The sequence below is a fragment of the Octopus sinensis genome, unplaced genomic scaffold (genome assembly GCF_006345805.1).
Source record: "Octopus sinensis unplaced genomic scaffold, ASM634580v1 Contig17090, whole genome shotgun sequence".
Classification (NCBI taxonomy): Eukaryota; Metazoa; Mollusca; class Cephalopoda; order Octopoda; family Octopodidae; genus Octopus; species Octopus sinensis.
Window position 1 is genome coordinate 12,501 of NW_021834793.1, and position 17,500 is coordinate 30,000.

At 36.8% G+C, this 17,500-nt stretch overlaps 1 protein-coding gene across 1 annotated transcript in view; it reads left to right on the forward strand.

Moving 5' to 3' along the window:
• Nucleotides 1-17,500, forward strand: part of LOC115230998 (histidine--tRNA ligase) — a 61,894-nt gene that overhangs the window by 8,978 nt on the left and 35,416 nt on the right. Inside the window, exon 3 of the mRNA XM_029801093.2 lies at nucleotides 12,783-12,872. Within this exon, the coding sequence (XP_029656953.2) occupies nucleotides 12,783-12,872 (90 nt within the window). The remainder of the gene's footprint in view (nucleotides 1-12,782; nucleotides 12,873-17,500) is intronic.

Below are 17,500 nucleotides of genomic sequence, written 5' to 3' on the forward strand. Positions count from 1 at the left end.
TTGGAATTGAGAGCTGTTCCAATCCCCGTACAGGACATCACTGTGTGGTGCCAAAGGTCCCGTCTTCCACATCCAGGGTAAGGAGCAGATACTGTAATAGCCTGGGGTTCAGGGGCCCTCAGCTGTTCAACAAACTGCCAAGAAAACTAAGAGATCTACATGATGCGGATGTGGACATTTTCAAAAAACATCTAGACAAGCTGCTTTCCGGGATCCCAGATGAACCCACTGCAAGGTACGAAGGTAACCTAAGGGCAGCAGCTACAAACTCTCTCTTAGATCAGTGGCCAGCCACGGCAAACTGGACTTAGAGAGGGTAGCAACAAGGGCGGTGCCCCAGCATGGCCTCAGCCGGATGGCTGAAACAAGTAAAAGAGTAAAAGAGATATATATATATATATATATATATATATATATATATATATACAAGAAAGAAGCAACAAGAAAGGATTGGTTTTTAGTACAATTGTTTCATACAAGGACAGGCTTTATTACAAGTTGCAAAAATTGCAGCAGATAAAAGTGTCCTGTACTCATCAGCTAAAATACATTTGAGTTCTCTAGACATCTTAGTGGGTGAGGTTATACTCATGAGATATTGGAGATAGTTCCATTAGAGGCAGATACAGGTTGTAAACAGTTTTCCAAAGTTCCTTAATGATGATGCACAGTCTTATCACAGATTTTTAAAAAACTTATTAGTTTCGAAGAGAAGATGAATCAATCAATTTATATATATATATATATATATATATATATATATATATATATATATATATATATATATATATATATATAGGTTTGGCATAGTATGAATGATGGATTTGGGTTTTATTATTCACAATTTCTAGCCAGAGTACGGTGACTAGTACTGGTATTCTATGGTTGGGGTGTTTAGTGGGGTAGTCTATTGTGACCTTAATACTCTGGTGAATGGGGTTAGCTATTTGCTGGATGCTCTCTATAGTATTAGTTTCTATTACTATATCAACATTACTCTCTTGTGGGGGTGCCTTTACCACTATGTTGATATCATCAACATAGCGGGAGTACATGTTTACGAGTATGGAGTTCTGTGCTAGGCGTTCTTTAAGCCTTCTGTCCCACCATACCATGAAAAGATTGGCCACATCACCAGCGATACTAACGCCGATGGCTGCCCCCTCGTCCTGGGCATATATTTTATTATTAAACTTAAACGTGTGGCCTTTTAGGGTAACTCTTATACTAGCTCCTAGTGCATGTGCGATCATTTTCTTTATCTGATGGACATTTGCGGGGCTCCGTATGGCTCTGGTCCATCTGCGCCATCTTTCTATATGTGTCTTCCTAGCCATAGAAGTAATTGTGGGTGGTCTACCTCCTAAACATCTACTGGGGCAGAAACTACTAAGATTATATTTATCTAAGTATTCATTATTACATGTCAGTCTAAGTAGGAGGCCCAGTTCTTCTGTGTTGACATTACAGAATTCCACCTGGCTCTCATTGATCATCTCCATGCACTTCTCCACCGCAAAATCTACGTCGATCGATGGGTATAGGGATACCACATCCATGCTACCCACCATACATCCTGTCAGGTCACAAGTGCTGTTACAGTCATCGATCCTGCTGAGGAGATCTTCTGTGCTGTCACAAACATTAGGTGACATCCGGATTATAGGGCGTATGATCATTGAGAGGAAGTAGAAGATTCTGTAATTGCTAGCGATATTCGCTCCACAGACTGGTCTTGTTGGTGGTCCTGCTATAGGGTCAGTAATTTCTTTATGGTCCTTGCAAAGTCCATTCAGTGCCGGGATATCATTGTTCCAGGCTTGGAAATTATTTGCTGTACGTTTCTGGGGTCCCAGAACAATTGTCCACATCATCATGTGGGCGTTGAGGACCTTTTCTCTCTCCTCATGTGCCTGTACAGTTGTTAATTTTGTATTGGCGATATGAGGTTGCATTGCCTGGATGTAGTTCGGTAAGCTGTCTATTGACATCCTGCCGGACTTATCTGTGGGAAGGCATACCACCTCTCCGTTCCTCGTGCGCCACATGCAGGTTTAATCCCGAGTTGTTGGGCCTCTGTCTTATTCTGTCTCTGTCTCTTAGTGTATAATCCTAAAATCTGTCTAAGTTTGGTCCTAGCTATAGTGAACTGTGCTTCCATGTGGTCATTAGTATTTCTTGGGATGTAGACTCTTTTGTTGAAGGGTAATGTTGTTGGATAAATCCGGCTCATGCAGTAAGTTTTGTCACATACGTTGAAGAATTGAGTGTCAAAGGGGTGGGTATACATGTCAATGGTCATTTAAAAAAAAATTTTTTTTTATTTATATATTTTTTTTCGATTCGATTTATTATTATTATTACTAGTATTGTTGTTATACATACAAGCATATGTAATGATAATAATAAAGTGGATGTAAACACATGAACAAAATAAGAATAAACAAAAACAAAATACAAATTACATGAACATATATAAACAGAAGATACAAATATTACGGGCATCCCCCCACATACACACACTAAATAAACATAGACGCACATAGAGATATAAGCATGCGCAAATGAAGACATACAATAGAAATACAAAATGGCTGACGGTTATCAAGGAGAGACACAAATAAGAAAGAAGAAAACAAAGGACCACTGATGCGGTCACAGGAGTGTGACGAAAGAACTCTGGCCGAAATAAGATTAAGATTAATGTAAAAAATAAATAACAATGAAGCAAAATAACACCAAATATATAGTGCGTGTGTTTTTATTGGCTAAACTGGCAAAATAACCATTCCAAAATATAACAATATATATATATGTATGTATATTATATGTATATATATATATATAATATATATATATGTATATATATATATATATATGTATTATATATATATGTATATATATATGTATATATATATGTATATATATATATATATATATATGTATATATATATATGTATATATATATGTATATATATATATATGTATATATATATGTATATATATAATATATATATATATATATATGTATATATATATGTATGTATATATATATGATATATATATTATATGTATATATATATATATATGTATATATATGTATATATATATATATATATATATATGTATATAATATATGTATATATATATATGTATATATATATATGTATATATATATGTATATATATATATATGTATATATATATATATGTATATATATATGTATGTATATATATATGTATATATATATATGTATATATATATATATGTATATATATATATATATGTATATATATATATATATATATATAATAACTAAGTCTCTCTAAAAGAGAACAGCGGCAGCGTTCCCGGAAAATAATAGTTATCGCCATACTAATATGGCATTCTTATAAAAATAAGAAAAAAGCTGTCCGCTTATTAGCTCCATGAGGCCATCGCCTTAAGTTAGCTATTTGATACACAAACTGTATCCATATAACCTTCGAACAAGGGAGGTCAGTCGCTCCACCATATTAGTATGGCGATAACTATTATTTTCCGGGAACGCTGCCGCTGTTCTCTTTTAGAGAGACTTAGTTATTTTAATATTTCTATTATTGAAAACAAGTGGATGTATTCCACCGAAACTAGGTAAATAAAACCATCGAACAGAGATTGTCGGAAGCGACACCTACTGGCTGACTACGCTGCATTGAAAAGGGGCAATACTCCGAAACGCGTCTGTAGCTGCCGGTCAAGTGGTGTGGAGCGACTGACCTCCCTTGTTCGAAGGTTATATGGATACGGTTTGTGTATCAAATAGCTAACTTAAGGCGATGGCCTCATGGAGCTAATAAGCGGACAGCTTTTTTCTTATTTTTATAAGAATACCATATTAGTATGGCGATAACTATTATTTTCCGGGAACGCTGCCGCTGTTCTCTTTTAGAGAGACTTAGTTATTTTAATATTTCTATTATGTATATATATATATATATATATATATATATATATATATATATATATATATATATATATATATAATATATATACATATATATATGTATATATATATACATATATATATGTACATATATATACATATATATATATGTACATATATATACATATATATATATGTACATATATATACATATATATATATATGTACATATATATACATATATACATATGTACATATATATACATATATACATACATATATATCTCTCCTCATCCATCCGTAGTACATGATCATACCAATGCAAATGTCTCTCTTGCATGCCACATCCTATGCTTCTTATGTCCAACATTTCTCTCGGGGCGCTTGAACTCTGTCACCCCTACTGGGTGAACATTTGGCAGGCTCTCCCTCCTCCCATTCATTGTCCACATTCAGCAGTCTTTCATATTGGCTTCTCCAAGCCTCTTTCTTTTCTGAATCATTAAAAGCAAGTGCACCATCATCCATGCTGACACATTTCTCTCCTGTGACATCACAATTTTCTCTTACACACTGTCTTGCAATCCGAAACACCTCAGTTCTTTGGTCCTCACATCGCTGGACATTGGCAAACCTCTTCTTTTCCACTTCGCCCTTGACTATATATACCTGCTGCCCAGCCTCACATTTGACTACCTGGTACAGTTCCCTGCTACCCCACCCCTTCCAGGCTTTCCAGGCCTGTTTCTTTGCTCTAATGGCATTGTCTACCATACTATTCCACCACCATGTAACTCTAGGTCTGGAAGGGATTTTGCGCCATCCGCAGACTTGGTCTGTGGCACTCAGCAAGCTGTCCCCTAGGAATTTCCAGCTACCTTCAATGTCTGATGTCTGCAGCTCCTCCCCCCTCTCCTCAAATTTCTTGATGAGGATGTCCCTCAATCTCTGACCATGTGAAGGGTTCTTTACCTACCAAATCCTTTTTTGGATTTGTCTGTATCTTGGTATCCTTCTGGCCTCAAGCCTAAAGTCACTAATGACTAGCCTGTGCTGGGAGGTACATTCTTCACCCGGAGGGTATTTGCATTTAAGAGCAACCCTGCGTCCCACTGTCTGGTGAGGATGAAATCAATCTGGCTAGCAGAGTCCCCTGATTGATAGGTTATAAGGTGGCTGTCTGACTTCCTGAAGTTAGTGTTGCAGATTAAAAGGTTACATGCATCACGGAACTGCAGTAGCCTGGTTCCCTCATCGTTTCGGGTGCCAATACCATGGCCATCGTTTACCCCAGTGAAGATACCCGATTCCCACCCAACATGCCCATTAAAGTCTCCAGCCACAAATATGAAGTCATTGCCACTCATCTTTGAGATAGCCTGTAGAAGGGTATCATAAAAGTGGTCCTTCTGATCATTTGGTAGCCCTTGCATGTGGGGTGTAGGTGGAGATAATTGTAGCTGTTGTTCTGCTGGACTAGTCTGAGCTTAAGCACTCTATCGCATACCCTAAGAACCTCTGTGACCTTATCCACTCATTTCTCCATAAGAAGTATGCCTACACTCCCTACATCATCCATGTTACCTTGCCAGAAGACTTTATACCTTTATACCTTGCCTATGAGGACCCTAGCTGAAGCTCCTCTCCATCTTACCTTTTGTATGCAGCATACATCGACCCATCTCCTTTCAAGCATCTCTACAATCTCACTAGACCTACCTTTCAGTGCGCCAACATTGACAGTGCCAACTCTGAAAACTGGGAAGAGAATGTGGGGGGAGGTTTGGCAGGAGGGATGTTATTCAGTGCCTGAAAGATACTGAAAAACCTATTGTGATCCTTTTATTATGAATTATCTTATTATATCTATTTTCCTCATCGAAATGCTTAAATAGAGATCTGTAAAAAAGCTTAACTAAATTCATTGTTATTTTTCTTGCATAAGGAATAATAAACCAAATATAATTATCATTTATAGAATTAACAGCATTATGTGTATCTGGACTGACATATGGGGTATACTTTTTAGTCTTAAATTTAAGCCTATTTTCATACAGAATATTATAATTGCTACACTTATTCTTATTAATCTTATTACTATTATTAACCATATTATTTTTATTATGAATATCATTATTTTCATAATATATGTTTAGCGTATCAACATTATTGGTATTTGTTCAAGAACTTGCATTTACACTATATTTCATTCCTCGCGTACATAGGTTATCCTTAAATTCAGTAATGGCTAATTTATTAGTTACCTCATCGGCCTTATTAGCATTTTAATATTTTTATGAGATTTACTACTTTTAATCATCTTACACACATTTCCACTATTAGATCTACACATTCCATTGTCAACCAATTTACCATTATTATAATATTTATTATAGTTTTCATTTTTATTACAATATACAATCTTATGCATGTATCCCGCATTTTTAAGGGCAACATTATAATATTCTGCATTATTGTTAAAAATTTCCTCATTAGAAGATAAAATATGAAACACCTAAAATATTGTTAACTAAAGTTTGTGTAATTGCTTTAGGATGATTACTATTAAAGTTAATATATTTCAAATTATTGTTAGGTTTATGGTATGGCCTATATTGTCCAGTAACAAGGTTCAGATTAACATGTAAGTAATTAACAGAATCATGTCCATTTTCAATAGAAATAGACAAACCAAATCTTTTAAAAACAGTATCGAATATTTTCATATACAAATCCAATTTCGTGTTTGAAAGACTATTAATGATAAACAGCATATCATCTTTCTAGAGTCCACCTGTAATATCTGGAAATTCATTAAAATGAAATAAGATGTATATACCTACTAGATCAGTAACCTGTGTAGAACCAGTCGATCCCACATCAAAAAAATCATTTGTAATTTCTCAAGCCCAGTACTTATTGGCAAATAAAATAATAGATTTTTGAGCTTTCAAAATTACTTTAATTTCTTTAAAACTAAGGTTAAAATTTTTCCTAGCAAATAAACAGGCGTTATTGAGCACCATAAAAAATATTTGTCTTGAGTGTAAATTGTATCACTATATTCATAGTTAAATTTAAATTATAAGTTTTAAGTACGCTATCTTCATTATATTAAATGATTATATATATATTGAATTATTTAATAAATAATAATAATAATAAATGAATAATTTCGTATAATGCCATATCATGGATGATCAAAAACTTTTCTATTGTAAGTACATATTTCCAGCTATTTTTCTGTAGGTAATTGATTTATAAATATATATAAACTTTGATTTACAGAGATATTTTTTCCTCTGATAAACTAAGTTATTTAGTATTTTGTACTATGAATATTCATCATCATCATTTAATGTCCGCTTTCCATGCTAGCATGGATTGGATGATTTGACTGAGGACTGGCAAACCAGATGGCTGCACCAGGCTCCAATCTGATCTGGCAGAGTTTCGAAAGCTGGATGCCCTTCCTAATGCCAACCACTCCAAGAGTGTAGTGGATGCTTTTACGTGCCACCGATGACCAGTCAGGCGGTACTGGCAACGGCCACACTCAAATGGTGCTTTTTATGTGCCACCTGCACAGGAGTCAGTCCAGCAGCACTGGCAACAACCTCGCTCGATGTTTTGTTCACATGCCACCGGCACAAGTGCCAGTAAGGCAACACAGGAATTAATTGCACATTATCTCATAGCTTAGAGAAATATATATTGTCAGACCAACAATAATGGATTAAATATTTACTCATTCTCAAACTTTTGAGCTCTTTATTTTAAGTGGCCAGACATACCCTCTTTGAGCTTGTCCCACCCTTTGTGACTTGGTCATCGAAACTTCTGCAATGGTCAACAATCAACAGCAAGATGAGCCGAGACAGATTACACTATCCTAAAGGGTGTATGCATGTAACTGGGAACCACATGCAAACTTACACTCCCAATGGAAGTCCAAACATGACTTCCACACCAAATAACTTCGGTTACATGACTCTACACCTCAACAGCAAATGACTACAGTTACAGCATCCATGCTATCCAACATGCTTGATCATCTAATGGGGCATTTGTTGAATTTGCAGGCTGAATTTTCAGGCCACAGTTAGAAGCATTACTTTGCTAGCTGGATCATTATAAGGCTGACCGTCAAATGTGGTCAGCACTCGTGAGAGATATAAACTCGTTGGTCAGAGCTGGCTTAACCCACGCCAAATGAATGCCAATGCAAGTACAGAGCACAAGTAAGGAGAATAAAAAACAAAATTTTCACAGTTCTATATGCTCTTGGGGACAAAATGACCAATGCCAAAGAAATCGGCATTGAATCAGCAAAGAAAAAACATGACCATGCTAGAATGTCCCACACCAATAACATGACAATCAATAATAGATCAATTACAGTGTAATAAAGGATCTCTAAGTAGGGGGTCCGGATGGGTCAGAGAACTACTTACTCTTTATATAAATATGAATATATATCTTAGAATAATTATTATATATAATTATATCTTTTTAAATAACTATACATAAATGTATATTTATTGTGGTACCTATTTAGTTTAATATATTTCATCAGAAGATTTTCTTTTGAACTTGTATACATATAATGATTTATACAATAATATAAATATAGCCTTACTCTAATTTAGTTTACTTGTACTTGTGATGGCGTTCACCCAGGGCTGGTTGAGCTGGCTTCTTCTCTGGTCCTCACGGTATCACGAACCATGGCAGCCCACGCTCGATGGTCCTGTGCAAAGTCACTGGAGATAGCAAGCCATTTGCAGTTCCATCTGTGCAGACCTGAGAGTTCAGAGAGGTCCTCCTTTATCGTTGTTGCCTAGGTCTTCAGCTGCCCACCCGTGCATTTGCACCAGTTGGGGAGAGGAGAAGGGAGGAGGACATCGCGAATCAACTCACCCTCTGGATGCCGGACTGCATGACCGAACCACCTTAAGCACTGATGTAGAAGCATCGAAGGGAGGGGCTGGAGATTCAGGCGATGACAAAGATTGGCTGTAGGAGCCCGATCAATGCGTCGGAGAAAGTCATTGTCGAACACCTCCAGCCTTCGCTGATCAACTACCCTCATAGGCCATGTTTCACAACCATACAGGATAGTACAAATGCCAGCCTAGTAGATTTGCCCTTTGGTCACCAAGGAGATCTCTCTTCTGTCCCACAGGCTCTGCTGGAGGCACACAAATGCAGATCTGGCAGCACCTATGTGACGCTCGACCTTGGCTGCGCCCTGGTCTGTTGGAAACACCATTCAACCCAGGTAGATGAAGGACTCCACATCCTCCAGCTCGACGCCCTCAAGAACGTTTGGCTGCCAGTCATCTGCTGCGACCAGAGACGTCATCACTTTGGTTTTGCTGACGGTCTAATTTAGTTCCTTCTGAAAAACTAAGTAAAATTATATATTTTTTTAATTTATAGATTATTTTCTCTTTATCTAAGAAATAGTATAGTTTGTAATTATTGTAGCTTTATGCTTTTGTTTATTGCATTTATGGAGATATTTCCTCTGATAAACTAAGTAAGTTTGTACTTTTTACTTCTTAGTTACTTAGAATAATGTTTATAGTAGTAAGAATAAATAAATGCGAGCAATTATTATATATTATCATTATATGTAATCATCATCATCATCATCGTCGTTTAACGTCCGTTCTCCATGCTAGCATGGGTTGGACGGTTCGACCGGGGTTCTGGGAAGCCAGAAGGCTGCACCAGGCTCCAGTCTAATTTGGCAATGTTTCTACAGCTGGATGCCCTTCCTAACGCCAACCACTCCGTGAGTGTAGTGGGTGCTTAGTACCTATGATATTTAGTGGATATAGTAAAATTATGTTCTTTTGAACTTGTATATAAACATATAAATTTATAGAATAAAAATATTGGATTAACTTAATTTATTTCCTTCTGTTAAACTAAATAAAACTCTGATACTTTATTTATTTATATATTATTATCATTATTATGTAAAAAAAATTGGTATGGTTTTATAGTAATCATAACTCTATACATTTGTTTAACATCAGTATATTTGGTAGTAATATACTGAGTGAATGAATTGTTGATTAAGAAGTTTTTTATTGAACTTAAGTGTCTGAATTAAATATATCCTTATTTATTTATCTTTTTTCATCATAATATATGGTAATTTTAAATAAAATATATTTCCTACTCCACCATAAATTTTTGATATATTATACACTATATAGGTATGGATATTATATTATAAAATGGCCAGTGATTATTTTTGATTAATATCATTGGAGATGCATAAGAACATTTTATGGCCGTTGTATATTTTCTTTACTTATTTTATCCATTTGAATTTTGTTGTTCTTTTTATTGTATTTATTACGCATTTGAATTATTAACACTCACACTTCTAAACATAGGTATTTTGTGAATCAGTAGTTTTGTGATTTCGCAGTCCTCACATGGAATTTCATCTGTTTTTTTAACAAAAGCCCTGAAGAGGCTTGTATACATAGATGTGAATTTATTTTATAAATTCACTAGTGTATATGAGTCGAAACATGTTGTTGACTTTATATTTGTTTTTTAAAGATTTGTTGTGTTATATTATATCTTTTTATTGAATATTATAAAGTAAAAAAAATTTTTAGTTTGTCAATTATATTTCTCTATTTCATTATATATATATATGTACATACATAGACCTATATATTACACATATACATATGATGTGTGTTTGTGCCTCATTGTCTTGACACCATATGATAGTTATAAATGTCTTTCATGCTAGCCATGTCCTTTGTTTCCGGTCTTCTGTGAAAATATGTCTGGCCATGAGAAATATTACTTTGGTGAGCATTGATGACTGAGAGGGTATTGTACCATAGAAGATCTGCCTCGACAAATGCTGTCCGACCCTTGCCATCATGGAAAAGTGATGGCAGTAAGGATGATTTAATTATGATTGCTCTGTTTAAAATGTTGACTTATTACCCATCAGCTGGTATTGATTAGATCTACATACCCTTGCACCTCAAATTTATGGTCTTGTAACAATTTTGGATACTATCATTATTATTTGTATTATTACTTTTAGAGTTAGGGTAATGGATTGGCAATATGCCTTGCAAGATTTGGAAATATGCCTTGCAAGATTTGTTCCAACTGTTCTGAGTTCAAATCTTGTTGAAATTGAATTTTGCTTTTCATCCTTTCAGGCTGGGTAAAATAAAGTACCAGTCAAGTACTGGAGTTGATGTAATCAAGTAACTCTCTCCCGCGAGAATTGCTGGCTTTGTACCTAAATTAGAAGCAGTTATAACTTTTAGTATTGCAGATGGTGGAGTATGTAGATTACCAGAAAAAATATCTTGTGGTATTTAATCTGATCCCTTTAGGTTTTGAGTTTCTTTTGAGAGCCAACTTTATCATTCATCCTCTTGTAATTAGCAATAGTAAGTATCAGTTAAGAACAGGAATCAATTAAATATAGGAGCAATTTATTCAATGTTCCCTCTCTCTCTAATGTAAAGCATTGTCACTGGCAGAATCATTAGTATGTTTAACAATCATTAGTATGTTTGGCATTTCTTCTGGCTCTTTACAACCTCAGTTCAAATTCTTCTGAGGTTGACTTTGCCTTTCATCTTTCTGAAATAAAAATAAATACCAGTCAAGCACTGTGGTTGATGTAATCTACTAACCCCCTACTCCTAAAATTACTGGCCTTGTGCCAAAATTCGAAGTCATTACTATTATTATTACTTTTGTTGTGCTTTTTATCTGTAGTTTATCTGTAGTTAAATTCTATGTACCCCTCAGTTTAGCTTTGACTGAACATTACCAGAAATCAAAGGCTTTTCAGCCAACAGCATCCCATCAACTTTTTTTTTAATAGTGAATTTTGTGTTTGTGTGTATATAAATGTTTCATGTATTTAACAAGACCCTATGTAGAATGTGTGCAGTGTCTAATAATGATATTTCTGAGGAATTATTGCAGATGTTTGATGCCTCTAAACTTTGCAGCATTTTTTTTACAACTTATATTTCAGTTATGTTGGGAACAATTTTTGCATTCATTTCCCACATGCTTTATCACTCACTATCTCTAGATCCTAGTATTTCAAATGTTTTCCAACATTTTCTTGAGCAATGTTCTGATCTGAATAAATTGCTGATAAAAATTCTTTCCTAACTTTGTCTCTAATAATGATAATCACTGTACAGTTTGCTCTCATTTCTTTGTCAGTTTGAATAAGCACATCTCAGAATATTGTTGTGGTTCTGTCATTCTTCTTTCACAGTTTTTGGTGTTTATGCCATTTGTTATCTTTCTTTGGTAATATTTAAATATTACCCAGTGAACATCATTATTTGTTTGATTAGACCTGTATTTTGTGAACTAAAACTTGATAATTTAAGACAGTGTAGTTAATTATTTCCTGATGTGCAGTACATAATAACTAATTACTGCCTCTTGTTCAGTTGGTTATATTTTTGAATAGTTTTTTCTGAATATTCTATTAAGTGGTGTAGTTATAAAGTGTTCTGTTTCAGCTTTTAACTAATAGTTAAAATCTTAGACAGAAGACTTCTAATTGGTAAACCATTTTCATCTTTCTTTCACTTTTATCTTACTCTTGTTCAGTATTACCAGAGACTGACCTTTTAGGGGTTTAACTCCACTCACACACACACACTTGTACTTAAGTCTTACGTTCTTTAAAAGCCTGGAAATTATCTCTAAACTCGAATATACTCAAATAAGGAACATGAAGTTCTCTCTCTCTCTCTCTCTCTCTCTCTCTCTCTCTCTCTCTCTCTCTCTCTCTTTTATCTTTGTTTCTTTTCTGTCTTTGCAGATTGCTGAGGAAGTTGCCAAACTTCTCGAGTTGAAAGCGAAGCTTGGAGATGAATCTGGACCAAAGAAATTTGTCCTCAAGACTCCAAAGGTAAGGAAAGTAGCTTTTTTTCCCCTGATTACTTTTTCCAAATTGACTTACAGCTTCACAGGTGCAAATAGTAGGTGTATTAAGGTTAATGTGTGAGATGATAAGTAAATCAACTGAATATGTTTGTGTAATATAACGGATATGTATATATACACTAAAATAAAACCAAAGCTGTAGAAATTTGAAGATTCATTACCTCTGTTAGCAACAAAGGGTTACTTTTCATCTCTGTATGTGTAAGAAGAATGATACTACATGGTAGTGAGGCTCAAGTATAGTATGTAGAGGGCTTGTGGAGACTGAAGAAAAAAGATCTGTTGGATATGATCTGTTATCTTGCCAAAAAATTAGGTCACAGGTGAGTTGGTAAACTAGCTGGGTATACTATTAGACATCGGGAGAGAACTGTATTGGAATAGAAATGTAATATAAATGGTTAGTGTGAGGTGGGTGAAAATATCCCACCATACTGAGACAGAGGGAAGATAGTTGTAAAAACGCAGGAACAAATACTGAGAACAGAATTTAGGATATTGGGTTTCACACGGATGGACAGTATTGTATCATAAAACAACTATATGTCAGACTTATCCAAGTACTAACTTAAAAGCTGCACTTTGTGTGGACTTTTATGTTAGCTCTTGCAGATGGCTAATTGGGCTTGTGGCTAGTCATTAGCGACTTTAGGCTCGAGGCCAGAAGGATACCAAGATACAGACAAATCCAAAAAAGGATTTGGTAGGTAAAGAACCCTTCACATGCTCAGAGATTTAGGGACATCTTCATCAAGAAATCTGAGAGGGAGGAGGAGCTACAGACATCAGACATTGAAGGTAGCTGGAAATTCCTACAGGACAGCTTGCTGAGTGCCACAGACCAAGTCAGTGGATGGTGCAAAGTCCCTTCCAGACCTAGAGTTACATGGTGGTGGAATAGTATGGTAGACAATGCCATTAGAGCAAAGAAACAGGCCTGGAAAGCCTGGAAGGGTTGGGGTAGCAGGGAACTGTACCTGGAAGTCAAAAGTGAGGCTGGGCAGCAGGTATATATAGCCAAGGGCGAAGCGGAAAAGAAGAGGTTTGCCAATGTCCAGCGACGTGAGGACCAAAGAACTGAGGTATTTCGTATTGCAAGACAGTGTGTGAGAGAAAATTGTGATGTCACAGGAGAGAAATGTGTCTGCATGGATGATGGTGCACATGCTTTTAATGTTTCTGAAAAGAAAGAGGCTTGGAGAAGCTATTATGAAAGACTGCTGAATGTGGAGAATAAATGGGAGGAGGGAGAGCCTGCCAAATGTTCACCCAGTAGAAGGACCAGCTATCCAAATAAACAGCTCCCTAGTAGATAAAGTAACAAAGGGTATGAAGCCAGGAAAAGCCCCTGGCCCATCAGGAATCACTGCTGAGATGCTTAAAACATCTGGTGGTGTGGACTATGGCCTAGTCACCCGCATTGTAAACCAGGTAGTTCATGATGGAGTCATACCCAATGACTGGCATAGCAGCACCATAGTCTACTGCTACAAGGGTAAAGGTGATGCTCTAGGTAGAAATAACTACAGAGGCTATTTCTGGATCAGGTGATGAAGGTCATGGAGAGGGTCATAGCCCATCTCATTAGGGAGAGAGACTGCTTAGATGAGATGCAGTCCGGTATTGTGCCGGGTAGAAGCACCACTGATGCTATATTCCTGGTTCGACAACTGCAGGAGAAATACCTAGATAAAGATAAACCCCTATACTTAGCTTTTGTGGACTTGGAGAAAGCCTTTGACAGAGTCCCCCGATCCCTTATCTGGTGGGCGATGCGGAAACTGGAGATTGATGAATGGTTAATAAGGGCTGTACAGGACCTTTACAGAGAGGCCGTAAGGTTAGGATTGGCAATGAGTACAGTTAAGAATTCCGGGTAGAAGTAGGGATCCACCAAGGTTCAGCCCTCAGTCCCCTTTTATTCATCATAGTCCTTCAGGCAATAACAGAGGAATTCAAGACGGGTTGCCCCTGGAAGCTGATGACCTGGCCTTCATAGCAGAATCACTACCGGAACTAGAGAAGAAATTTCATGTGTGGAAGCCAGGTTTAGAATCAAAAGGCCTTAGAGTCAATGTAGCAAAGACCAAAGTTCTAGTAAGTAGGAAAACAAACTCACCACACACCCCTTCAGGTAGGTGGCCCTGCTCGATCTGTAGAAAAGGTGTAGGTAGAAACTCCATAAGATGTACCTAGTGTAAGCTATGGACACATAAGAGGTGCAGCAACATCAAAGGAAAATTAACCGAGAAGATAGCTTTCATGTGCGGCAGATGCACAGGGGCAATAGACACCATTGATACTCAGAAAACAGATTCATCACACTCCAGGGGGAGAAACTAGAAGTAGTTGATAGTTTCCGCTACCTAGGAGACCAAGTTAGTAGTGGGGGTGGATGCTCAGAGAGTGTTACCACTAAAATAAGAATAATCTGGGCAGAGTTTAGAAAGCTTCTACCCCTACTGGTGACAAAGGATCTCTCGTTCAGAGTGAAAGGTAGATTGTATAACACATGTGTGTGAACTGCCATGCTTCATGGCAGTGAAACATGGGCCATGACTGCGGAGGACATGCATAGGCTCGAAAGAAATGAAGCTAGCATGATCAGTTGGATGTGTAATGTCAGTGTGCACACATGACAGAGTGTAAGCACCCCGAGAGAAATGTTGGACATAAGAAGCATAAGATGTGGCGTGCAAGAGAGATGTTTGCATTGGTATGGTCATGTACTACGGATGGATGAGGAGAGATGTGTGAAGAAGTGCCACTACAAAACAGTTGAAGGAATCCGGGGTAGAGGTAGACCTAGGTAGACATGGGATGAGGTAGTCAGGTATGACCTTCGAACATTTGGCCTCACAGAAGCAACAACAAAAGACCGAGACCTCTAGAGATATGCTGTGACTGCGAAGACCCGAAAAATGAAGTGAGTTCATGGCTCACAGGACGGCCTGCTGTGCTTACCTTGGGTCATTGGGTGACCTGGTATGCTTGAGGAGACCTATTGAGTCACGTACATCAACATCAAAATAAAAATCAAACAGAAGTTGTTGCTGTGATACCCGAACTGGTGGCACCATCTGAATGTGGCCGATGCCAATGCCGCTTTGACTGGTGCTGATGGAATGTAAGAAGCACCAACCGATCATGGCATGTAAAAAGCACCCACTACACTCACGGAGTGGTTGGCATTAGAAAGGGCATCCAGCTGTAGAAACACTGCCAGATCAGACTGCAACCTGGTGCAGCCCCCTGGCTTTCCAGACCCTGGTCGAACCATCCAACCCATGCTAGCATGGAAAGTGGAAGTTAAATGATGATGATGTTGATGTATATATTTATATATATTTGTATATTATATATATATATATGTATATTATATATATGTGTATATATGTATATTATATATATGTGTATATATATATATATATATATATATATATACATATATACATATATATATATATATACATATATACATATATATATATATATACATATATATATTTATATGAGGTTGTCAAGAATGTTCTTGGAGTTTTTAACCTTTAAATTCAGATGCACATAATTCGGCTCAAACGAAACTTTATTAATTGAATTAAACTTCATCAGAATCAACACACTCTTGCTAATGCAAAACAAGTTTATTTATGCCAGTAGCGTAAAAATTCTGTGTTCAGGTTGCAATGAAATCGTTGAAGGTGTGTTTGGCATCATCTTGGTTTTTGAAGCATTTCTCATGCAGGAAGTTGTCGAGATGCTTGAAAAAAGTGGTAGTTGTTCGACAAAAGGTCTGGTGAGTATGACAGATGAGGTAGAATTTCGTAGCTTAAATCGTTCAACTTCTGCAGGGTCAGTTTCGCGATGTGCAGCCAAGCATTGTCGTAGAGAAGAATCGGTCCTTTTCTATTGACCCATGCTGGCTGTTGTTGTCGGAGTTTCTTATGCATTTCATCCATTTGCTAACCATACTTCTCCGCCATAATGGTTTCGCCTGGATCCAAAAAGCTGTGACCACCAAACAGACCATGACCTTCTTTTGGTGCAACTTTGGCTTCAGGAAGTGCCGTGGATCTTTGTTGGCATTCAACCACTGAGCTGAGCATCACCGGTTGTCATAAAGAATCCTTTTTTCATCGCAAGTCACAATCCGGTCGAGAAATGGGTCATTCTTGTTGCATAAAAGAAGGGAAGACAACACTTCAAAACAGGGTTTTTTTTTTTGGTTGTCATTCAATTCATGCAGTACCCATTTCTCAAGTATTTTTGTTTTTCCAATCTCTTTCAAGTGGTTGAAAATTGTTGTATATGTTACGTCTAATTCAGAAGCAAGCTCTCGATCAGTTGTGTGTGGATTGGCTTTCACTAAGATTCTTAGTTGATTGTTGTCAACATCTGATGGCCGACCACTACGCTTATCTTCAAGACTTGTGTCACCATTACGAAATTTCATTAGTGGTTCCTGGGCCAAACACATCATTGAAATCGCAAGCTGTTTCAGCAGCTTTTCGGCCTAGCTTCAGCTGCAATAAGAAAATTGTGCAAATTTGCTTTTTGTCCATGTTGTATTCAACATTCACTGTCACATCCTGG